Below are 25,423 nucleotides of genomic sequence, written 5' to 3' on the forward strand. Positions count from 1 at the left end.
GATCTGCAGCTCTTTGTTCGGACTCCCACGGAGAATACAATCTTACTTTGGAGCACTGCGGCTGCAGCCATACAATTCCATCAGCATAAACGCTTCACAAACACTTACACACAAAGTATAGGGGGTGAGAAAAACACTACTTCAGACAACAGGAATCGTTTTCTGGTTGTGCTTGTGGATTGTATCAACTTCTATTTTCATACCATACAGAATATACTAAAAGCTGGAGTTTTTATTTTTATTTTTGTAAAAATATGGCTTGTATGAATATTTCTTGGATTTTTTTTTGTGTGTGTGCAGATGTGTATTTGTTGTTCAAGGATGGGAGTAGGAAACTTTAAACATAAAAAATGTGCTATTTTTATTTTTTTGTTTTTTTTGTTTTTTTTAGGGACAGAGTCGAAAAGCTGGTGGCATAGTGAAAGAGAGCACATGTATAATATCATACAATAATGTCATAAAAATGATAAATGAAAGGTTAACTCAGGCTCTTTGCAAATAATCATTTAAAGTGACCATTTCTTTTGGCCAAGACACCTGCATCCAGCATGTGCCCTTCCAAAATCAGCTTCAGTTAACAGATTTAATTATAATTGTCCCCTCTATGCTACAGTCAGTGTCAGCTGTGTCTTTTAATTCTCTAATCAGTGGTCGGCAGGACCGCTATCACTATCCCCATGCAGCTTCCCACTCAATACAGACATCCCAAAACACACACAGACTGGTTTTGTCAAATGTTTTATTGAGTGTAGACATCTGGGCTACTGTAAAACATGCATTATCTGCAGAAGGGGGAGAGGAGCAGGTGGCATTGTCCCCGCTGTCAGCTGTGTCAGTGCTGGCACCCGTGATGGAGATTAATGAAGTATCTGGAGAGTAATATGCTCCTTCAAATGCTGCTACAATTTGGAGTGGGGGCCGATCCTGATCTTAAATAGCAAAGCTGTCAGAGTTTACTGAACCTGTGCCTTGGCACACGAGTGGGGGATTCAGTCCTACAGCACGGAAAACAAAAAGTGTAAAAGTGGCCAGATATAAGGCAACAAGACAGTCAGTTGTGCAAACAAACGCATTGTTCTTGCGTCACTTTTTCTTTGGTGCGTTCGGCGCGTTGAATTTAAAAAAGATGATGTCTCCATCCTCGACGATGTAGTTTCTTCCCTGCTGTCTGTATTTACCAGCTGCCTGTGGGGTTAAAAAAATAGAAAGAATCATTAAAATAATATAAAAGCTTGTAAGCTGTATGCTAAGAAATAGCTAGTCTGTCATGTGGATGAACTCGAGCAGATTAAAAACTCTTTATAATTTAAATAATATTAGAAAAGATTTAACTTGAACTAAAATTACACTTGCAAATGTTCATCCACACATGCATACACACACACACACACACACACACACACACGCCTGCACAGGCGCACGCACGCACACACAAGTGCACGCATGTTTTGTTTGAGGGGTGCCTGAATTCCCACTGAGTGATAATCCTCTCTTCTGCCCATTTCAGTTTCATGTGCACAAGCACAAAATGTTAATAAGTCTTTGATTACAGCACTATAAAACTTCTCAAGGAAACAAAATAAGTTCTAACATTTCTTTTGTGTACAGTAAGTGTTTGTTCTCCTTCCCGGCAAACTCAAAATAATTGACTTGAAGTGCTAATACGGACAGGTTTACGCATTCTGGTTCTGCACAGTGCACAATTAATTAGAAGAATCAATGTCCCTTTAAAGGCTCAGGAGACCATTTAATCCAAGCTCAATACCACCAGAAACACTGGATGGAGAGGGAGACAGGAAAAAAAATCAATGGCTATTTGTGATTCCTGAGTATGTATTAAACCAGACACGTCTAACTGGTTCATTTGCACTTGAAAGCAGCCATCTGGAGCAGCAAGCTTGGCTTAAGCAGATATGATTACTAATAATGTGATATCCCTGTACACTGGCCCTATTCAGACAGCCTATTCCCACAACTGGCATTAAATAGCATGGACCTTAATGCCACAGTCAGAAACGCTCCATGTTCTTCTGAGGCTCAAAAAGGGATTAGTAAGAGAGCATGCAGTAAGGACCTGACACTGAGATCTCAACCTCTGATAACAATGGCGAAACCCCCAGAGACTTACATATTTCGCTCTCTTTTTGCAGCTTATGGAGGGTGTGGACAATACACTGCCGATGCATTAAATATCAAATATTTATTAAAAAGGACTTGAATAGCAAGGAGATTTAAATGTTTTTTTTTTTTAGTGCTTCCTTTCCACACTGGTCCCCGTGGGCCCTTTGTGCCACCATAATTACATTAGTTGAGTCTGTAAGTGGGCACATGGAGTTGATGGTGGTGATAGGGGGATTGCGACAGCATGGCTTACAGCTGCTTCGCACAAGTGTTGCACATAAAATCAGAGTCACTTCTGCTTTAATTAACTGAGATTTAAAAGTAGATTTTTTTCTCGTTAAAGAAAATAAAGGATTGAAAAAAAGTGCACCTTTAATTTAAAAGGCATCCTACAGTGTCGATGAACTCATTATTAACCGTGTGCATTCGATAAGTTGATTGCAGTTTGCAGATTTTAAACAAATTTTCAATGTCAAAGTACAACTTGGAGCAGGAAAGAAAAGTATTGTGTTGCCTTTAGCAGTGAAATGACTTAATACACTTGATAGGTGTGTCCACAAGGTGCAGTTAAAAAGGTCAAAACAAACACTGCCCATAAAAACAGAAGACATGCAAGTCACATTTCTGTGCTGCAAACCATGAAACAGTCCTTATTTAAGGAATTTCACACTTTATTTAACTTGCCGCTTTATATCACTGTCACATGCCTACAGTGGCTTGGGGATTTGGTAACAGAGAGCTCTAAGCTAACAGCACACTCTGTAGATCTGATAAATGCCTGGTGAGGTGAAGAAGTGCTTCCTTGGAGCGACTACGCTGAGCCACGAGCAAGAACTACCATCAGCCAGTTAAGACACATTGTGATAAAGATATGCACAGCTGGAGCAGAATGGCAGTGTTTAGAGCCAGAATCAGCTGGCTTGTCAGGAGTGGTGCTGGAGTGTGTGCAGTAATTTCTTCCCCTGAGTAAAGGTGAAGAGCAGTTTTCAGTAGGAGCTGTGTGGCGACTGTCAGCTCCACTGATCACAGGAGACTTCCCCTCATCTCCTCTGGCACCCTGACTGCTCACCTTGACAGCACTCTCGCTGCCTTCCTCTTTAAAATCCTGGAATTTCATTACTTCCGCCATAATGAAGCCCCTCTCAAAGTCTGTGTGGATCTTCCCCGCAGCCTGTGGAGCCTTAGTTCCTTTCTGTCACAAGGAAGGAAAAGAGAGGACAAATGAATTGTTTTGGAGAAGATGGATTACAGCATGCCAGCGACACGGTGTTTGATGGGGTGATAGCGTTGTGATCACTCTGGGGGTGATTTTCAGTCGGGGGTATTCTTGCCTCAGTCCTGATTTCTGGATAGCTTTCCACTCAGTTGTGACCTGCTAGGGTAGCCTGGACACCGATAAGGACCCAGCACTGCTATCAATGCCTCCTGATTCCCATTCCGTGGTGGTATTGATTTCTGTCCAAGCAATCTTGCCTCATTGTGGGTCGCTGCTCGGCTCTCTGGTCATGACAGCAAGAAGACCCAGCGTTGCAGTGAGAAGCAAGCGTGGTATAGACCCCACTGCATCAGGCCTTTACTATTGTGAGAGTTTGGTAATTCAAATTCAGCTCAACCCTTCAGTGGTATTTCACTGTGTTGAATGTACTCCTGTGAGTTTTGGAGTATTATAACTTTTTACATTTACACAGCAGAGATTTGATATTAACTGGAGCTGTTTGAGATTTCAATTTACATGTAACAGTTTAATAGATGTATAAAATATGTATATATATTTTATATATTGCACTTTGAGCCCTCTCTAACACTCCAAGACAAAACTGGTGACTGACAAAATGTGCAATTTATATGCGTTGAAATAATGCTGGGTGGAAATGACAAATGACCCAAATAAGTGACGTGGCTGCTGTGCATCATTATGACTCCTGCCTGTCGACCTGCTCGCTCCCTCTCTGCTCTGCAGCTCCGTGCTCAGAAACTGTTGAGCAGTTTTAATTATGTATATAATCAGGTTGGGGTCAACATATTTCATGCCAAAAGAATGATGCGTATTTAATGACTCTAATACATTACCATCTACTTGCAATCTCATTGACGGAGTGCTTGTGAGTTTAACTACCATTAATCAGCATCAAGGTTTGTCTATCTGGAGAAAAATAGATTAAGGGAGGGATTTTTTTCATATGGTGCATTACAAGAGATCCACATTGTCCTAGTTAAGAGCTATGCAGAGCAGGCTGATAGATAATGGTCACCTCGAGGCTGCCTAATAAAGCATGTTAAAGGACTTAGGAACACGACATTACTGAGTGTAGTTTTTACAATGCAAGATGTATTGGCTTAATATAGTTACTCACTGATGCTTACCTGACTAAATGCCCCTCACACACAATCAAGGCTGGCTGTAATCAGTTATGCCGAGGAGGACAAGCGTGTTTTCGAGGATGCCTTTGAAGTGTTTTGGGACTTTGCTCTAAATAGCGAGGACATCAGTCATGCTGAGACGTGTGCATCTAAACACGGTGATGTCATCTGACTAAAATGTAACGTGTCTTGTGAGGATGAAGAGCGAGTGAGCTCATCTTCCCCTCTGGGTTGTGCTTAGTTTAAAAATGCTTAGAAAAGAAAAATAAAGGATCAAGTTTGATGTGTGGATGGGTGTCATATAATCTCCAACAAAACATTTAACATTCACCCGATATATGATTTTGGTGAATCGTTTGAAGGTGGCTAAATTTTGTTTCAACCACAATATAAAAGAATTAGGGAAAAAAGGAGACCCTGTCTAGTGGAGAGCAGAAATTCATATAGATCCCATTAAAAAAAAAGTATGTGTCATTTTTTCTCATGCCAAAAAAATCAAGTGAACATTGTGTTCCTTATAAGAAACATGCAATTTTATTATATATTTATATAAATATATTTAAATGGAGAAAAAGGCAAAATCTTGTGCTTTTTAAAAAAAAAAGTCTTTCTTATTAGTTAAAAAAGAAACAGGACATTTATCACTGCAATTTGCTATAGCAGATATTACAAATGCATATTGGAGTCCTCTAGGGCATATTTGGAAACCTGTGTATTACTCATAATGTAACTGTCTGAAGCTACATCTCTATCTAATAATAACGATAATAACAACAATAATAGTAATAATAATGAAGCACGAGATAGCATTTTAAATTAGTGTTTTGTTTGTGTGAAAAATCGATTCATCTTTTCGTGAAGAACAGTGCACTCGTAAATCTTATGCAAAATAATCCACCCATGCACTGAAAAGTAGATGTCAGAAAATAGGCTGAAGCCAATATGAGCTTATTCAAAGTCAAGGGAAAATGATCTTGGTAAAGCTGCATCACACGCAGAACAAACACCCCTATTTATGTGTGTTTTGTAAGTGGACAAGTGATGCCATCTTTGGGCAAGATAAAAATTTAAGCAGTATTTCCATCAGTGGTCAAATCTGTAACCCGCCCACACATGAGAATTTTTCTACCATTATTGCCTCCACCATCTATAGTGGGTTATTTCAAGATTTTGAACAAATTGAACAACAAAATGTGAACAGTGAACGGTCTCACACTCGGGGAACAAAACCATAATGATCTGCTTGGTGACAAGTTCTTTGAATAGATGCCATTGTGGAAAATTGCAATGCTTTTTTGAAAATGGGACTCCTTTTTTCAAACGGACAAGTTATGTTTATGAGATTGAAAGCATTCTGTATCGTAAAAAAAAAAACATTCAAATTACAATCCTTTGAAATATCTGATGGGATGAAAGAATGGATATGAATTTGTATGACTGAATACAATCCAAATCTTTCGTTGTTGAAGTTTCTCAAAAGTTACTTTGTTGTATTTTTAAACCACTGATATGAACTTATAAATGTTACTCAGACAAAATAGCTTATTATTTCTGCACTCGATACTTCTATCTGCTCAAGGAAAGAAAATATAAGTGCACACAATACCAACATGCAAAGCAAACATCTGTATTGATGTAAATGCTGCGATCCCATTGCACAAAGCTCTTGGCGGGCTGGGCTCAGTAAACTGAGACACACGGGGAGGAGGAGTCCCCAGCAAGGCCCACAAACAGTCGAATGAAAAGCGACATCAATTTTGGCACAGACAACCTCCGTCACACAGATTAGGCAGGCACAATGCACGGGCTCCTTATCTCCAGCGGCAGGAGGAGGGCAGGCAGATCTGCACAGGATGGAAACATTCTCATGGACGTAATGGGCAAAATCAATTGTTGCCCTCCTCAATCAATGTAGCCCCCACTTTCACTGTTCAGCAGCTCACCAGTAATTGAAGTTATCCTTGGTCTGTAATGACTAGCTAAAGCACAACCATGACAAAGTTGAAAGTGTGCGATATCAGTGAAGGTGCCAGCAGGGTGGAACATGGGATACTGTGTGTATTCGTGTGTGTGTGTGTGTGAGTCTGATACACACGCTCACATGTACGTATGCGCACAGCAGGCAGCTGGCACTTACCCGAATGGTCCATGCACGGACCTCATCTGGTCCAGCAGTGAAGAAGTACTCCAGCTGCAGGGCTGCGTAGCCTGCCTTGATGATCTTGCTCAGGGCACTGGTGGGGGGAGATTTCAGCTTGAATCGAGGGGTCTGAACTGTTTAAGTATTCTTTATCGCTGCTGATGCCTAGACAAAGTTCACCTCAATGGCAAGGCCCCATTCATTCCAATATAAACTCATTAAGTGAATAAGATGGGTCACTTCGTTTCGCATAAGACATTCAACTCTCCAATGGTTTCTTTGATTAATTAGGAGGCTTGTAGACTCATTTAACATTTTTAAGAATTCAACCCAATGCCTCGATCTTTGCTGAGAGAAAGAAGGGGAAAAAAAATCTGCTGTCACAATTTTTCTCTCCATAGAGGTTTTCACACAAGAACAATAAACCCAAAATGCCCAAGTTATAATTATACCTACAGATGACAGATGACAGTTAAAAACTTAATTTAGAGGAAAACCCTTTGACTGAGTTGTTCAGTAAGAAGAGGGATCCTTTGCTTTATAATGGTAATTACTCTGCCATTTATTATTCTATCAGCACATGCAATTAAAGGAGTGCATGGAGGACACAGCTGATAATAAAGTGTGGGGAGACTGAATGCTAATTAACCTCTGTGTCTTGTGCTCTGTGCTGTACTTCTGCCTCTCCTCTTCACTCTTGTCCTGCAGCAGGCTCTCTAGGCCGCCACTAAAGGGGATGACCAAGGCTCCGGGGTCATGACTGTCCACCCACTCCTTGATTTTCACCAACCTGATTAAAAAAAAAGAAAAACAGCAGTCGCAAAACACGTTGGAGGACTTGATTAACATGAACGTATTTGTTATTCGCTGCATGCATGCATATTCATGAGAGCAGCTGAAAATATGAGTGTTTGTGGGAGACTGCACTCTAAAGGTGGCATTTCCTTTCAGAGTTTGACTTTCTTTCCATTCAAGTTCTCAACTAAAAATCAGACTTGACTACACGTCCTTTAGCAAAGAGAAAGAAACATAATAAAACTACAAAAACTGGATTTTTATATATATATATATATATATGTATAAAACAGGTCCTAATATTTTCAGTGATCCTAAAATGATGCCAAAAGTAGGAGGGCATTCATTTCCACTTTAAGACATAAAGCAGTAAAAAGTGTCAAGAATATTTAATTTTGCTGAAGTTTGGGTTTTCATTCATTTTATTTTATTGTTAAATATGTTACCTGATTCTTTTTGTTTTCAGCACCTTCTTTATGGTGTTAAATGTTGTGTTTTGTATCATTAACCTAATTCAGACTTTTAAAGACATTTGTATGTCATTTCACGCTGTTTTGTCCTTGTTGTAATTTGAGGTATTCTTAAATTAATTGCACAGAAAGACGGTTTAGCCACTTTTAGGTGGAAAAGTGGCTAAGGTCAGCAGTTCACCTCATGGCTTCTTTTCAAAAGAGTTCAAAAAACAAACAGATGATGCCACTGTGGTCACATTTTTTTTATACGTAATCAATAGCTGCAACTTCCCTTTTTGCACTTCTCGAATAAATGTGACACCTTTGCTCCTGCAGATGATAAATAAATGATTTAAATAGGCATTAAAATAATCAGTTCGACAACAAGACTGTTCTTAATAAGTGCATTTTGAAATCGCTCAAGCAAAAAGTCACACATTTCTCTCTGAAATGTGGAAGTGAAATTCACGATATACTTTTTTAAACTATGAAAAAAGAAATCTTCCACCAGCCGAGTGTTTTTTTGAATGTTAGATAAACATTAACATTCAAGCAAAGAGAAAGCACTGCAACTAACCACCTACCGTTATCTTTGGCACTTTCTTAACTGCATGATCTTTTTTTTCCTTTACGTGTTCTTGTCCAGCAGGACACCTGACATTGCAGGACAAAGATATCCTCACAGCTAATGGTAACCCTCAGTCAGAACAATACGAGGGGGTTAGAGCAATTATGAGATTAGCCTCACAAGCTCCGAGGCTGGGATTGGACGGATCTCAAAGAGCAGCATCACACAAATCCATTTTCACACGGCGGCTCCTGGGCTGGATTGATTCTAAGGGGTCCCTGTCATTATCTGTAATCCTAGTTTCCTGTTTAAAGCCCATAAGAATCAAAGACTGGGAGGAACCACACCACCTCAATACCACATCTATTCCAATAACAATGTCACCGCTTTATCACCTGCAGCACCCTATCGCTGCTCCTACCTAATGATTATCAATATACAATATATGACAAGGTAACGGGCAAAACGAAGAGCACAGTTTTGCTTTGATTGAATGTTTTTCTCAACAAGTTAAAATAACACCACAGGCCGGCGCAGTAAATCTGAAATGCCTCATGTGCCAGGTCGTCTGTCTGCCTTTTCAGATGGACATCTATTAAGAGGAATAACCTAATATTTCCCTTACTGTTCACACCATGTATGCAGATCTGACGCTTGACTACCACCACAATAACACACAATAAGGTGGCATCCAACGTCTCGCCAATAAAGGACAGAAAAATAAAACACATTTAGCCAAAGCAGAAAACCTGAAAACATAGGAGATGGAGGGCGCTCCAAGAGGGGAAAAATCCAATCTGAGATAATAACAGCTGTAGTTTGTCACTTTTAGCAGCACAGCTGTCTATTTGGTGGCACGTTATTTGCATTCCTCAGGTATTGCGTTCTCTACAGGCGGCTGAATAATGATTCACAAATCACTCTCTCCACACCAGTCAAGGGCTGTGATCCTTTGAATAGACCATTGTACCTGAGACTGTAATTGGTGAAGACTTGACAGAGCTGAGCCAAGCCAGCCAAGTAACAAAGAGGCTCTTGGTAGAAGGCTGAGGGATGATTTTAATAATGCGAAGCCGAGACGGAGAACGTGAGCTGCAAATGAGCACGGGGGTCTCCGGGTCCTTGCACTGAGTGACACAGGACCAGACAAACACCTTGCCACAGGAACATGAAACACCCCCTTCCCACAACTCCAGAAACAAAGCGCTGTCAATTAAGAGCTTTGAAGTGTCGTCAACATGACTCCCAAAACCAATTCTGTCAACTTCACCACTGTCTACCCGTGCCACTTTGCAATTTGTATTTATGTCCCTTCCAATTATTTGTGTGAAATTTTATGTGGATGTGTAAATTTGGAAAAATGTTTATGTAAAACATGCTGCAGATTTCTTTGTGTCTTTATGGCTCTCAGTCATACTAAAGAATAAAGGGGTGTTCTTGTTCGTGGAGGCCCATTCACAGTGTGAAATGCCTATTTAACACAAGAAACAGGCCTGACTTTTGTTTTAGAGGAAGGTTTACTGCCTGATTAAAAATAAGCAAGTGAAAAGATATGCAGTTTTGTTAAAATCAGTAATAAGATGTAAGTAAAATATTTTCCCTGTAGGTCTTCTTCATCAACCTCGTACTCTAAACTAATACAAGTGAGAAAGATGTGTGTGCGTGTGTGTGTGCGTGTGTGTGTGCATGTGTGAGAGAGAGCGTGTGCGAGTGCATGTGTCTTGTCAGTCTCTATTATGTCCCAGAACTGAGTGCCATCTCTCACTGCTCGGTTAATAGAAAGATTCAGCACTTTCTGCTCTTGATATCCCTCTCTGAACAAATGATGCCTGAAATTTTTATTCTTTTTATAATGGAATTCCAATGGCTTCTGCTGCAAATCAAGTGGAAATTTTTGCATATCAAGTGGGAAAAATTAAATGTTAACCACGTTTTAATGTGATTAAGGGTGACAGAGACATTATTTCTGCTAATCATTCACTGGCTTGAAGGCTCAAACAAGTCCAAGGAACAAGCTGTGTTTGTGCTCTCAGATCAAATGGAAAAATATAGTTTTTTTTAACCAGAAAAACTTTGGCAAAACTCAAACATGTATGCATTATTTATTTTTTATTTTTTTAAAGGTAAAAAACAGTCAACATGAAACCAAGACCATGTGACACCTTACGTCTTACGTCTAGAAAATATAATAGGCATCACACCATTTGTTGCAAGCTTTGGATCTAATGCTTATTGTATTTAAAGTACATGTAATTTAAAACACAATATATTCTACAATTACAAGAAGAAAAAACCCCACAATTGGACCTTTTGCAACAGACTGGCTCTGAATAGAGATGTTCCCCAGGTGGGGCTACCCTCCGGAGCTTGCCTATTTGTCTTTTTGTGTGAGAATCCTAAAGGGGATAATTCCTGTGTTTCTGAATGCCTGGGGGCTTCCCTGGGCTTTGTCAGAGCTTTGATCTGCTTAAATGGCTCAAACAATAGGAACATCTAAAGTACAGGGGCAGCTACCTGAGAAATGACCTGGGCCTGCGTCTGACATACACTCAAACAGGTTGGCTTCATCATGAGTGCAGAGCCAGTTAAGCCTGTATAAGGTCGGCCACCTCCGGTTTGAGTGCTCAGTCCCGATGCGATTGAGTGCCGACAGACCCGAAGAGTAATCCGCTACCTACATCCTCCACAGCTCGATCACTGACACACCCACAGGTGAGCTCCCAGCACCTGAGTCTGGGTAGCTCAGCTGAATGTGTTACTTACTCCCTTCACATGTCCTGACAGCTACTGGCTTAGATGCCAGGCACAGAATCATCAAGTAATAAACCCAGAGTCCCCCCTGTTTGTCTGGTCCCAGGTTACAAGGATGAGCAACCTAGGGGGCCAAGATGCTGCGGCACACAGCATATACTACCCCCTCCTCTTCCCTTCCTCTGTGGTGGGAGAGAGAAATGAGAGGTATGAGCTCATGGTGGCTTTTGAGGCTGGGAAGTCAGGGGCTCTGTGGGAAGCTTTTCATCCTCCCAGTGGTGAGCTCCTGAGCGACAAGAGTGCAGACGCTCTCTGCTCCCTGTGGCCATAGCCGGATGGAAAGGCATTACCCATCGCGTCTTTAAGAAAGGGAGGAGATCTGACACATACACACACATACGCGCGCGCACACACAGACACACTATCAGCAATATTACCAACTTCTTTCAATCTTCAAAGCAATCATGGGCTGGAGGAAACAGAACATGGCGCACGCACAATGGGAGCAGCTTTAATTAAGAGCATCATCTCACATCGTATCTCAAACAAACCTTGAGGGTGTGCTGGTAACAAGCTTTTTAAAACAACTTTCCTTTCTTTGATAACTACACCCATTAAATATTGTGACTTTAAACGTTTGCACATGATAGATGAAACCTTAACAACCCCATCCGCCATAGATTTGTCTTTAAGATGGTCGTTAAGGACACAATATCAAAGCCATAACTCATTAAAGATATTTCTGTGGGGTGGGGGTGCAAAAAAACCCAAACAAAAAACAGGCAAACATGAGAAATTCAAACAGTAACCCAGAGGAGTACATTCTACATCACCCAAAATAATTCTCTATATGGGGTATCCATGCTGTCATTCATGGCAGTTGACTGGGCGAGAGAAAATAAGGGGGCTGGGGGTAGAGAGGGGGGAGTCATCAAGATGTGACAATTGTGACAAGAGCAGGCAAAGTGTAGCGCCGAAGAACACCACACGGATTTCTCCATCTCTTCTTTTTTTCCAGGATGACAGCTTAATGTCTACCACATGCAATATTTATTCTCATCGTGTGTCAGACTGTCTAGCTGTCCTAGGGAGTACAAAGAATGCCACTTATTAGAATAAAAGCAGAAGGAAGGTAATCAAGGACATATGTAACATCAGCCAATCATGCCCCCCCCTCCCCAACACCGCTTACAATCCGACATCTTTTTTTTCTCCCCTCGTCCATTCATAACAGTTTCAACAATAATCCTGATAATAAGTGCTCAGGAGCTGTATGTGGCAACAGTAAAATTCATTTATTTGTCTCATTAAACTTGTCGAGGCTGCAGGCCACTCACTGCAGCATGTGTTCCTGGCCTTAAGCTTATCGCAAAGATAACACAAAGCTCACCTCAAGAAGCTCAACTATCAAAATCTAGCGTTTTCACCGACGCAAAACTCGTAGACATTTATTTCTATGTCAGCAAAATGCCAGGAGAACAATCCCCCCCGTGTGTGTCTTCAGAATAAGTGGATTATGAACTGTTGGGGGCAGACTGACTCAGCATTTATCAGATTTGAGGCTGAGGAATGAGGGAGAAATCTATACTGGGTTTTGGAGACCAAACTGAAGAATATAGAAAGAAAATGAAAAACTTTTAGTCTCAATTTTACTACAAGGTTTTCATCACGAAACACATCAAAGACAATGGGGTCATGTGGTACACGACAACAGTGCCCTTTCATTACCTGGACAGGGGACAGTCAATAACTGGGCTAACAGAGTCGACAGGACTTTACATCTGTTTCAGTTTTACTGTACTTCCTCTCCTGTTGTTTTCACTCATTGAAAGCTAGCTGACGGCATCCATTAGGACCGACTGCGGATAGTAGGGTATGCATCCTACAATGGGAAAGTGTTTCTCGGGATCCCACACTGAACAAGGACAGAGTGGACAAATCAAACATGTGATCGTATATCTCCCACATGGCTTTGAAAAGTGAACTCTGACTCCCTAGATAGTAGTTCCTAAAAAAAACTTGGATGGAGCCAGTGGTTTTGCACTCAATAAAGTTTCACTTGTGTTTGTGTGAATTATGGTTTGGAGTAGCTGAAGTGGGTAGCAGTGATTTCTTTCATGGACTGGCTTTGTCTGTGGGTTTGACTTTTTTTTCAGTCTTTAAATGTTGGTGTGGTTCCTGAAACGAGTGTTTGTTTGTCAAAATTAGAAGACAGCGAAAAAATAATGCACGATAAAGTTGTTACTGACATTCTTCAGGACCAAAAAGCAGAGGTAACAAAATACAAGTCAACCTTTAAGCTGAGCAGACATAGTATACCCCCCTTCTCCACATCGAGTTGTCTGCTGTGAGACAGAGCGGCACAATGCTGCAGCTCCTCTCGGGGCTTCCTTTACTTCAATTGTGAAAGCTCCTCCTACAGGCAGACCGGAGTATCAGACTCTGGGGAAATAACAACCTCTGTGGCTGGATTTCCTCAACCTACTCGGAGATATTACCTCATGTTTACACCGCATTTGCCTCAAAGGTTACGCCGGGGACGAATCTACATTCTTCTCATTGTCAACAAATCCAGTGCTGAGATTTAAACTGGTGCACCGACTCTTTCTCTCAGTATTCTCTCATCCTCCTGCTCTGTCAGCCCAAAACCAATTTGCTCCTACTCAAAAAAAGATACACCTTGAAACAAATACATATCCATATGTAAGCTTTAATATAATTTTCCACCACAGAAAGGCGCGGTACTTTTTAGTCAAATAACTATAATTTGGTGTATTTTGGAGTTCATTTTTAGTCTATTTAAAATATATACATGGGGTATTTTTTATTTTCTGAAAACAGAATTTTATATAAGGACAGCTTCCACAATTTTGCACTGTTTCTATTTATTGTATCTCAACATTGTGGGCCATGTATATCTTTTTACTGCTCTTGGAAAATAAAAAACATTAATAGGATTGGTCTTCTTGGTTTTGGTCTTATTATTACTTTAGAATTAGTGAAATAAGAGATACTGAAAATATTGCTTTCTTATCTTTGAACACACCAGCGTTAAACAAGGCCTTGTGCTGAAATCAGACTGGTCAGGTCTTCTGAAGCATCACCGTTGTCTGAAATGGCTAACGAGGGGAATCAGGATTGCAGAAGATTTTCTGAATTACATCACGACAAGAAAACATTAGCAAGTAGATTATAGATATGGATGCATTTGTGGTAGGAAAACACAATTAGGTAGAGACCGACAGAAAGAGCAGCTGTGGCATGTTAAAGTTGGCGCTTCCCGGCATAAAGAATAATGAGAGAGGTACCAAACGTAACACGCACTGGAGGCAAACAATGCTTAAGAGAGATAAAGTACGAATACGTTTGGAAGAGTACAACAACAAAAAAGTATTTGGAGATTAAAGAGAAAAGTACACATCCTCAGACCTATGCCCACTTGTATACAGGCAGACAAACAGACCCTGACTAACATACATGCTCACACATGCAAACACACGCACGCAGACACACACACACACACGCACAGAGTTAATAAAAGCTGCAAGCAGTGGTACCCTGCAGTTCTTACACTCACCAGGAGAGCCCACACGGCAGAGGCACTCACAGACAGGTCACGCTTGCCGGTTTCCTTAAAGGTCAACTCATCTACTTAAGAGGCACCAATTTACTTTAATGCACATTGTCCAAAAGAAGGAGAAGAAAAAGGCAGAAAAAGAAATGACAAGGGAGGAAAAAACATCACAGTATAGCTGAAGTGTCCTCTAATTGTGTCTTCTGTCATTACAAAATATGAATACTCTTCGAAGATTAAGAAGAAGATTGAATAAATATCTGATATCAAATCTATTAAAAGAAAGAAAGAGTCCTAAAATTGGCGAGGCCACGTGCTTGTAAAATACACGTCTTTGATGACGAGTAAAGATGCCAGCATTGGGCAGACTGCAGCCACCACATTATCAACAGCGCTCTCACAGACACACACACGCACACACACACACACACACACTGCGCTCTGTTGAATAGTCTTCCAGGCAGCTCACTGACGCCGGGGAAAGAGGAGAAAGCCTCTTGATAGACTCTTGTAGATGCCATTCCCTATCACGCAATGCCTCTCAGTCATAAACACATGACAAATGCAGCCTTAATCATTTTTTACGAGCGGGGATGTGCAGGGGGCAGTGCATGGCTAGAGGGGAGAGGGGAGCGGTGAGCAGCAGGCGGCCCCCTCTGCACAGAGGAGAGGGCTGTGTGGTAAAGTCTCCTCTGGAACATCACTCGGCCAGCGCGCCTTTGATCTCCACACCGCAATTACACCAGCATCCAAATGAGCATGGAGTCGCCTCTGAAACAGACTTCAAACATGCACATGTACGCATTCTCATACACATACACTGTATAGGATTGGAGCCATGTGCTCCTCTCAACAGTAAATGATGTACTGTCTCCAGCAGAGAACCTGGGGATGAAAGGAGGCCTTGCTCCTTGTCTGATCCCTCCATTAATGATGGCTTTCTAAAGCTAATACTCGGTATTCTTGTCTAAACAAGGCCAGCTTGGTATGTGGTTCCCATACTCCAAACAGGATGATCCCGGTTAACAACAGAATGTTTTTGGAGACTTACAATACTAAATAAAACTATTGCAAACGATGATGCAATTGCCATAACTATTTCGAGAAAATGCTATTAAATGGCTATAATAATAAAAAAAAAAAAAAAATTATAATGCATACATTAAAAATATCAGGATCGTGTAACTGAGATTAAATAGCATGAACCTCAATCTTGCATGGCAGCATCTCAGCAAAACACCTTAAATATAAAAGAGCTTAAAAAAATAAAAAGAAGCAGGGAAGTGAACCTGTGAAAAGGCCTGAATGTGTGTCCTGAGAGACACAGATAAAATTGGCTTATTTGCCTCATTCTACGATTCGCCTTCTTTCCCTGAACACATTAAACCTGGGATTGCAATTTGTCTTGCTGTTTGCTTTGAATAGTCCTTAACCGTATCATCATCTCAACTGTGCTGGTGGAAAAACACGGGAGCATGGCGACAGCCAAATGGCAGTCTGGCGTCTCTGCAGCAGACTAGCTGCCATTAGGGCTGAGAGCAGCATTTATTGTACAATTAGGGACAGCTAGATCTACCTGTAATCATCTCCATACAGGTGTGAGCTCCTCTCTGGACAAGGGAAGTGACTCATCACTTGTCAAACATCAACACTTTGATGTCGGCATTGTTCATCGCGGAGCCCTCGGGACACCTGAGCACTACTGTTTAAAACACTCCGAGATTTATTGCATTTCACACAGTTAGAAACATGCACGCACACACACAACATGAGAAAAAAAGGGGGGGAGGGGGGGGACCTCTATTCCTACTGATGACGGATGTTCCACTTGCCATGAATCATTTGATTTATGAGTTCTCTTCCTCCTCCCTCCGTCTGACAGTCATACTTTCGTGTCAGGAACATTTTAACAAACAGTCATAGGTAAACAACTTCACTTGTAATACAATGCTGCCAAGTAAAGCGCCAAAAACAAATTTTCTAAGAAGTGACACCACCAGCCTGGAGGGCAATTGGAAAAGTGTGATAACAATCCACAAGTTGGTATTATTGACAAAATGGCTGCAGTGTGGGAAAAGTAGCCCTTTCAGACATAATGGATGTCAAACACCAGCCTTCTGGATCAGCTCTCACTGAGGCCACATGACAACATTACTACAAAAAAGTGCTTGTAAGGATCACAGAGCTGGAAGTTTATATCAGTGCCTTCAAGGTCATCTTTAGCCCTTTGACATCGTGACCAGTGTTGTACCTGAAAGCATGAGTCATGCAATTCCCCGTACATGCGCATTATTATGGAAAACAGTCAGTTAAACACATCTAGGAAGCCTCGGCTGTCGTTCTGAACTGTGGGAATTTCATGGCTGTGAAGAGATGCTTGTAAAGCAAGAGCAACAACATGTGAAGACAAAACCAAATATTTGCAAAAACAATTTCAGATAATCTTTAAGGAGTCTTGCCCCTATGATTTACTGGCCCAGATGATTTTAATCAGCTGTTTGGCTTCAAAATGTACATACGCTTGTTTTGTTTTGTCATTTAAAGCCTTCGCTCTCTTTGATATCATATGGAAATGAGAAATTTTGCTGGAAATGGAGACCATATGCTCGTATGGGCTTAATGAAGTGCAGAGTCTGGGGCTGGGTGTTGTGTTAGAGCTTACTTAGTGCCACCTCCAGGCAGATTCTCTCACAGAGATATGACTGTTGTTGTCAGCAGGAGACCACAGTAAGTCTCACACAACGGCAAATGCGCACAAGTTTAGATTAAACTAAGTAAAAATGAACGCTATTCCTTACGTAAGTAGAAGGAAAGCTCTTTAGCGATGATTAGTGAGAGCGATGAATCTGCTCCCGCCCTTCTTCGAAGTACTCACCATTTGTTCTTTCTTCTTATGTAGTCTTTCTCAGAGAGATTAACGAGGTAGATCATTGGTTTGGATGTCAAAAACAAGTATTTGTTCAGCACTTCGATCTGTAGAAAAAGACAGACAAGGCAAGTACTGAGAATCCACAACTTTCCAAAGTAGCCTTTGAGGACAACACAGAGACAAGCGAAGCCAAATCAAATTAGAGTCTGGTGTATAGGCTCTGTGGGGCGCAACTAGGAAGCCTCTAAATCAAGATCAGCATGGCCAGATGTCATTAGCTTGTACAAAAGCAATGTCAAAATATAACTGTGCATAATATTAACTTGCGATTTGCACAAAAAACATGTTGCTTGAAAAACAAAACACAAAAAACAAAAGAAGAGGAAACAGCAGTTGTACTTTTAGGTCAGATGAAAAGATTAGCATGATAAATCGTGCCAATAAATGTGACAGCAACATCAAAGGCTTACCTCCTTGTCGTTCCAGTCGTGATAGTAGCGGATGTGTTTCTTTTCATCCACTACCCAGCTCTTGATTTTGCACATAATGTCCTGTATGGGGTTAAAATAGAATGAACAAGGAGCCATTAAAGGAGATGAAAAAGAATATAAACCCAGCAGGGTATGGGGTAATTATTTCCTAAATGCATGGCATCCTGATGCCAAAATGAACAATGGCCTTTGCTCGCATTCAAGCAGGAGTGGCCTATCTTTGACAGGGATGGCATGCACAAGACCCCCTTCCCTCCTTTAAATCATGACAAAATGCCTTCTGGGGTGTCTCTCTCAGAGTCTCAGCTTTATACATCAATATTCCATCGGGACTGTTTAATGAAAAGGATAGAGAGAGGAGACGAAATTGGAAAGAGCGGGGAACTAATTGGAAGTTGGTTAGTAAGGTGTAAATTATTGGTCCCTCCTCAGGCACTTTGCAGAATGTAGTCCTACTGAATAAGGACTAGTGAGGTACAGAGCTAATTATTCAGTGTTTCTTCTGGAGAAAATATTGAGCATTTCCAGCTATGTATGCCACATTCATTACTGAGGTACTTGTGGGTTGAGACCACAGGCAAGACTGGGTCTTGACAGGATCTGGAAGCGGAAAAGGGTGGGAAAATGGGAGGGAGGTAGTTATAAAATTTGTAATAAAGAAATTGAGCCTATTATTGTTGATCCAGCCCCACAGAAATTAGCGGAACACATTCTTTTTGTTCCTGTCAACTTGACCTCCCCCTTCATATAAAAACTCCCCCACCCCCTGCAACACTCCCCCTACCTCCTTTTCCCTCCCCAAACCCTTGCAGCACTTCACAATCATACTCCCTTTTGAAAGAACTGAGGAAAAAATCCTGCCAGAGCCTCAATTACACAATGGCAGAAAAAGCTCCACACACTGACCCCCAGCCAGCTGCATTCACTCTCTGCACATCTCTCTCCACAGGAATTCTAAAGGCCTTTTAGTCAGGCAGCCAGAGTGCAGCCAGCGGGAGAGAGCGCAGGAAGAGCTGCATACACTCCGCCCGCGCCGGCCCAAGTCTTCACAGAGAGATTAATCATCTGTGAAATGGAAACAGCAAACGGCCAGTGACACAGGCTGAACCCGCTCCAGGTTTCCCTCATCAGCTCGCAGCCGCCGTGCAGAGCTCCTCTAACAGGCAGGTGTTAATAAAAGGCATATAGGTCCCACAGGGGTCAAACACATACGCTTGCCACCATGAAGCGCCGCTGGTGGGCCGGTTTCTTATTATTGTTTTGCAGGGAGAGGGGATTTGAGGATTCACTTGGACAAAAGCAATGAAACATTGTTCTTGTAAACACAGCACCAGCAAACATGTTTACATTTTTTAACAATGCATAAATTTGAGCCTTGTAGTGGTGCGTGCACATAAATTTAGCACAACAAAATATTAGAACTTTTAGGAATTTGAACCTAACAGTAATTTCCATATATGTCTTTAGTTTTCCTAAATAGTATAACATCATCTGTGTAGCAGTGTTTTTTTTAACAGTTTCGATAAAACTGCATACTTCGTCACAACTCAAATCCTTTAATCTGATAATGTCAGTCTTGTCTTTAAGGATTTTGTCTTGTGCCGACATCCGGTTTCAGCAGGAAGTTAGGCTGATTTGTGTCACAAACTACAATTATTCAGTGTTGTCCTTTTGGTGTTATCTTATACTGCATAATTATATGCTGCTTTGCACAGTAGTTTTCTTTCAGAGTAATACACTATGCTGGCACTGTGTTTCTATGTAACAGGGCAAAGGTCTGCATTTTTCTGCAAGACAACACTTTGCCCTTTCAATCCAACACTTGATGAGTGCAAACAGAAGCAAATTCACATGAACTCAATGCTGACCTTCTTCTTTTTTTCAAATTAAGAATATTTTCAGTTTTCTAACACAGCAACTTGTGGGCTTTGAGATGCTGGATTTTATTTAAAATACACTGCTGCTTTTCGTGCAAAAAAGCCTCCCCTGATTTTTGAATTTTTAGGCCATGTTTTAACAAGAAACAGGGTGCATCATCCTGAATTATGTCATATTTACCACTGTGATAATCACCACAGACTTAAATAGTACAATAAGACACTCTCACATTTCAATCCCATTAAACGAATTCTTTAAATCTGTTAGGAACAGGATAAAATATGCTTTTATTCATGAATTTTCACACCACACGCAGACCTGTAGAGTCTATAGACAAATGAGTGCGACAAAGGAAATTAAATCCCATTTCAAAGGTCTTTCAAGCAATCACCTTTTAAAAGGCTGCACACAATATCCTTTTTATTTCACATTATTTCGTGGCACTGCAAAAGAAAGAACGAGCACCATTGTTTCTACTAAACTGTACATTTTTAGACATAGTCTCGATGTTCTGCATATAGATGTTGAATTAGACGTGCGTACGTGTGCCTACACACAGCTGAGCATGTCACACGCTAGGCTCAGCCTGTGAGACAATCACACAATCCCTCCCATCTAAAAGCTTAGTGCAGCCTTTGATAAGCACCATTCTTTGCCATCTAAAGAGGTCTTCTATAGATTCTCACTTGCCGACGCGTGCACAACCTTTGACAAGTAATGTAGATCATTTTTATTCATTGCCTAAAATTGTTAGCAATTATGTGCGTAAGCGGCCACCTGCCTAGCCTGAATGGCTCCTGTCTGCGGGGCTACAGGGGTGTGGGGAAGTGCTGCTGGCTGTAAGGGGGTGGGTGGGGGGGTTTCGTCTGAGGGAAACCAACCAGTCACGGGGGCCTCTGCAGCAGGTGAAATAGCCCCTCTCGTTAGTGTAATGAGTGGTCAGAGCCTTGGTGTGTTGGGGCCTGAAATTGGGCATGCTGCTCCAAGTGAAAGGCCAGATCCCCCTTGCTTGCTGGCCCATCCTAACCTGCTCCAATGATGGAAGGGCATCATGTGACATTTGCAACCAAATCATTGCTAAAGTTAGCTGCTCAGCCTCATTACCGGAACAATATAACCACCTGAGTGTGTGCGAGCATCCATATATATTTTGATCTAGCATCCAAGATGTGGATTCTTTTCTCATCTTGCCTTGCATTTTGCCCTGCACCACCGAGAACTGAGAATCTTCTGTCAAAGCATATTCTAAACATTTACTGTATTGATAGCAAGGTATAGGCATATGTGTCACCCACTATATGGCCTCACACAATTTCCCGAGCTGCTGTAGGTGTATAAGCATGAGACAGAGCTGTGCCATGATTTGAGTATTACTTTAGATGAAAAGAGCTGTGTGGAAACACTTTCATTAGCCCAGTGCTGTGACCCAGGGTCAGTAGCTGAATAAGTAACTCTCTATTAATGATTTCTACAGCAGAAAACCCCTGACCCCTGATCACTTTCAATCTCAGAAAGGGAAAAATGGGCCAGGGGGAGGGGTGAGACCTATTGGAGGGAGATTAAAAAAACATACTTTTTTTTCCCTTGGCCATGTGTGGGTGGGTTATTATTTGTGCCTTGCTGTGAGGGGGAGCAAAGGGCCTGCTGGGACATTGACTCACATATTCTGGTTTGAGTTTCTTGTCACTGCCTCTAATGGCTGTCTTCTCTAGCTTGTCAATAATAGGGCTGATCATCTCCTCATCCTTCAGCCTCAGCTCCTCGTGGATGATCTCCATGTCCCTCACTGGGTCCACTGTCCCCTCCACATGGATGATATCCTCATCATCAAAAGCACCTGCAGGGATACGATACAAACACACAGGGAGAGCATCAGTATAAAGGTTTTTTTTCTTCTTCTTAGAAATAACAACAGCTCTGCTTTAGATGAACACGTATAATCCAAACAACAAATTGGGGTAACAGAATCAATGACATTGACTTTTTGGAAATCAAATGTGAAACAGTGATTAGATTCAGCCCAGGAAAAGCATTATTTTTTGCAGAGAATATGAAAAAAAGGCATCCACATAAAAAAAGCACAATGTCAGTCATAGAAATGCAATATTCAGGAATATATTTAATCTTTATTTTCAGTGTGTCAGAACAGTTAGAAACCAGCTCACAGTGTCAAGCCAAGTTCCACTAAAATTGGCTTTAAGTGCAACTAAAACAGGCCTGTCTGTCATTCTGCACGAAGCGGAGAGCATCTGGCCTTGCATTTCCTACTTCTCCGTTTTAAAACTATTAGCCATTTAGTGAAAAAAACATAAAAACCAACAAAAAACGCAGAAAACTAAGCATGATTTAGGAGAAAATGTCAGCATTCTTATATGAAAGAGGACAGCCGTATTCTAATCATTTGCATCTTAGCTGTGGCTATGCTGGTGATTAGGTAATGAGACTGTGAAGCAGACCATTTAGCCACCAGCGGCTCTTAGGACTCCTTCTGATTCTTCAGCAGTGCTCAGGGTTTGGAAGGGGGGGTGGTGGCGGGTGGGGGTGGGGCTGGTGGGGTGGTGGTGGGTGGGTTGTACATCTGGCACATGAGAGTGACAAGCCTTTAACATTAACACTGGCAACTGTAGTGGACAATTCTCCCACATGTCTTGCAAATATTTTCTTCAATTTACAAAGTACAGTTTGTGCAGAGCTTGTTTGACAACATGGCGTGTTTGGGGGGGGGGGAGAAAGAGCACCTCACTGGTGTATTAATCATTCTACAGCACAGAGCACTGCAGCGTGAAAACAGACTCAGTTCCAAACAAAACTTCTGAAGTTAATATTTTACTTAACTAAAAGTGTTGTGTTCTAAAGTAAGACATCAAATGGTCACAATTCTACCCCCCCCCCCCAAAAAAAAAAAAGTCCATGTATATATAAAAGTATTACATATCATATTTCTATATGGCTCTTGCTAGATTATCATGAATGTTTAAAGTAGAATTTTACTCTTGCAGGCAAAAAACAGCACACTATAAAAAACAACAACAAAATAACTTAACAATTTGAAACAAGTAAGCAAATATTTTTTTTTTTCAACTGGCGATTGTCAGGAAGTCGCAAAGGCTCCACTCTCTAGGCCTGTGTGTGAGGCCTTAACAACCATTCACTGTTAATTACTGGAATTCTTTATACCTGTCCTCTTACACACAAACAATGGAAACCATGTCAAATATCCACAAACAACTTTCTTTTGTTTTCCTTTTCACTCCAAGCCGTGCATATTTGCTTTATTCAACAATAAATCAATTATCAGTTATTACATAATATGAATATGTTCAGTATTTTTACAGCCAGCCCTACATGAAAAGTGCTTCAAAATTGTAGGCTACTTGAATAATTGTACCCAAACGGATAGAGCATCTTTATGAGACATTTTTGTAAACACTGTATAGTTAGATTTGAAATATACAGTGGGGCAAAAAAGTATTTAGTCAGCCACTGATTGTGCAAGTTCCCCCACTTAAAATGATGACAGAGGTCAGTAATTTGCACCAGAGGTACACTTCAACTGTGAGAGACAGAATGTGAAAAAAAAAAATCCATGAATCCACATGGTAGGATTTGTAAAGAATTTATTCGTAAATCAGGGTGGAAAATAAGTATTTGGTCAATAACAAAAATACAACTCAATACTTTGTAACATAACCTTTGTTGGCAATAACAGAGGTCAAACGTTTACTATAGGTCTTTACCAGGTTTGCACACACAGTAGCTGGTATTTTGGCCCATTCCTCCATGCAGATCTTCTCGAGAGCAGTGATGTTTTGGGGCTGTCGCCGAGCAACACGGACTTTCAACTCCTGCCACAGATTTTCTATGGGGTTGAGGTCTGGAGACTGGCTAGGCCACTCCAGGACTTTCAAATGCTTCTTACGGAGCCACTCCTTTGTTGCCCGGGCGCTGTGTTTTGGATCATTGTCATGTTGGAAGACCCAGCCTCGTTTCATCTTCAAAGTTCTCACTGATGGAAGGAGGTTTTGGCTCAAAATCTCACGATACATGGCCCCATTCATTCTGTCCTTAACACGGATCAGTCGTCCTGTCCCCTTGGCAGAAAAACAGCCCCATAGCATGATGTTTCCACCCCCATGCTTCACAGTAGGTATGGTGTTCTTGGGATGCAACTCAGTATTCTTCTTCCTCCAAACACGACGAGTTGAGTTTATACCAAAAAGTTCTACTTTGGTTTCATCTGACCACATGACATTCTCCCAATCCTCTGCTGTATCATCCATGTGCTCTCTGGCAAACTTCAGACGGGCCTGGACATGCACTGGCTTCAGCAGCGGAACACGTCTGGCACTGCGGGATTTGATTCCCTGCCGTTGTAGTGTGTTACTGATGGTGACCTTTGTTACTTTGGTCCCAGCTCTCTGCAGGTCATTCACCAGGTCCCCCCGTGTGGTTCTGGGATCTTTGCTCACCGTTCTCATGATCATTTTGACCCCACGGGATGAGATCTTGCATGGAGCCCCAGATCGAGGGAGATTATCAGTGGTCTTGTATGTCTTCCATTTTCTGATGATTGCTCCCACAGTTGATTTTTTTCACACCAAGCTGCTTGCCTATTGTAGATTCACTCTTCCCAGTCTGGTGCAGGTCTACAATACTTTTCCTGGTGTCCTTCGAAAGCTCTTTGGTCTTGGCCATGGCGGAGTTTGGAGTCTGACTGTTTGAGGCTGTGGACAGGTGTCTTTTATACAGATGATGAGTTCAAACAGGTGCCATTCATACAGGTAACGAGTGGGGGACAGAAAAGCTTCTTACAGAAGATGTTACAGGTCTGTGAGAGCCAGAGATTTTCCTTGTTTGAGGTGACCAAATACTTATTTTCCACCCTGATTTACGAATAAATTCTTTACAAATCCTACCATGTGAATTCATGGATTTTTTTTCACATTCTGTCTCTCACAGTTGAAGTGTACCTCTGGTGCAAGTTACTGACCTCTGTCATCATTTTAGGTGGGGGAACTTGCACAATCGGTGGCTGATTAAATACTTTTTTGCCCCACTGTATATCAGTCAACAACAGCAACTCGTGAAATTTCACTGAAGCATAATAGGAATCCCATATCATTCAACAAGGAAGTGGCTGTCAGGTGAGTGATGTTTGGAATGTGTATATTTACCAAACTTTATCAACAATCAATATTCATATTTTGACACCTGAATGTGTGGAGAACTGTCGACAGGAAGGGCCCTTTGAGATAAAATCTCAACAAGTTCTAACAGTCACATATATGGGAAATATGGATGATTCATAGCTATGCACCACTGGCGTGATGAGCAACAGCATACCTGAGTTTCAGGTCTATCTGTACAATGAAACATCACCATATGTGATGCATGTAGATCACTTGAGAGGCTCCTAAAGAGAA

General features: G+C 41.4%; 1 protein-coding gene across 2 annotated transcripts in view; it reads right to left on the reverse strand.

Moving 5' to 3' along the window:
* Positions 1-725: 725 nt before the first annotated feature.
* LOC102212381 (obg-like ATPase 1) overlaps positions 726-25,423 on the reverse strand; it is a 44,584-nt gene continuing 19,886 nt past the window's right edge. For both annotated transcript variants that reach the window (XM_005723489.1, XM_005723487.1), the window contains 7 exons: positions 21,662-21,837; positions 18,102-18,182; positions 17,638-17,735; positions 7,272-7,412; positions 6,620-6,716; positions 3,191-3,313; positions 726-1,185 (listed from right to left, as the gene is read on the reverse strand). In XM_005723489.1, the coding sequence (XP_005723546.1) occupies positions 1,084-1,185; positions 3,191-3,313; positions 6,620-6,716; positions 7,272-7,412; positions 17,638-17,735; positions 18,102-18,182; positions 21,662-21,837 (818 nt within the window). In that variant the 3' untranslated portion in view covers positions 726-1,083. The remainder of the gene's footprint in view (positions 1,186-3,190; positions 3,314-6,619; positions 6,717-7,271; positions 7,413-17,637; positions 17,736-18,101; positions 18,183-21,661; positions 21,838-25,423) is intronic.

This window comes from Pundamilia nyererei, unplaced genomic scaffold, assembly GCF_000239375.1.
Source record: "Pundamilia nyererei isolate P.nyererei 1_Seehausen unplaced genomic scaffold, PunNye1.0 scaffold00009, whole genome shotgun sequence".
NCBI classification, from domain to species: Eukaryota; Metazoa; Chordata; class Actinopteri; order Cichliformes; family Cichlidae; genus Pundamilia; species Pundamilia nyererei.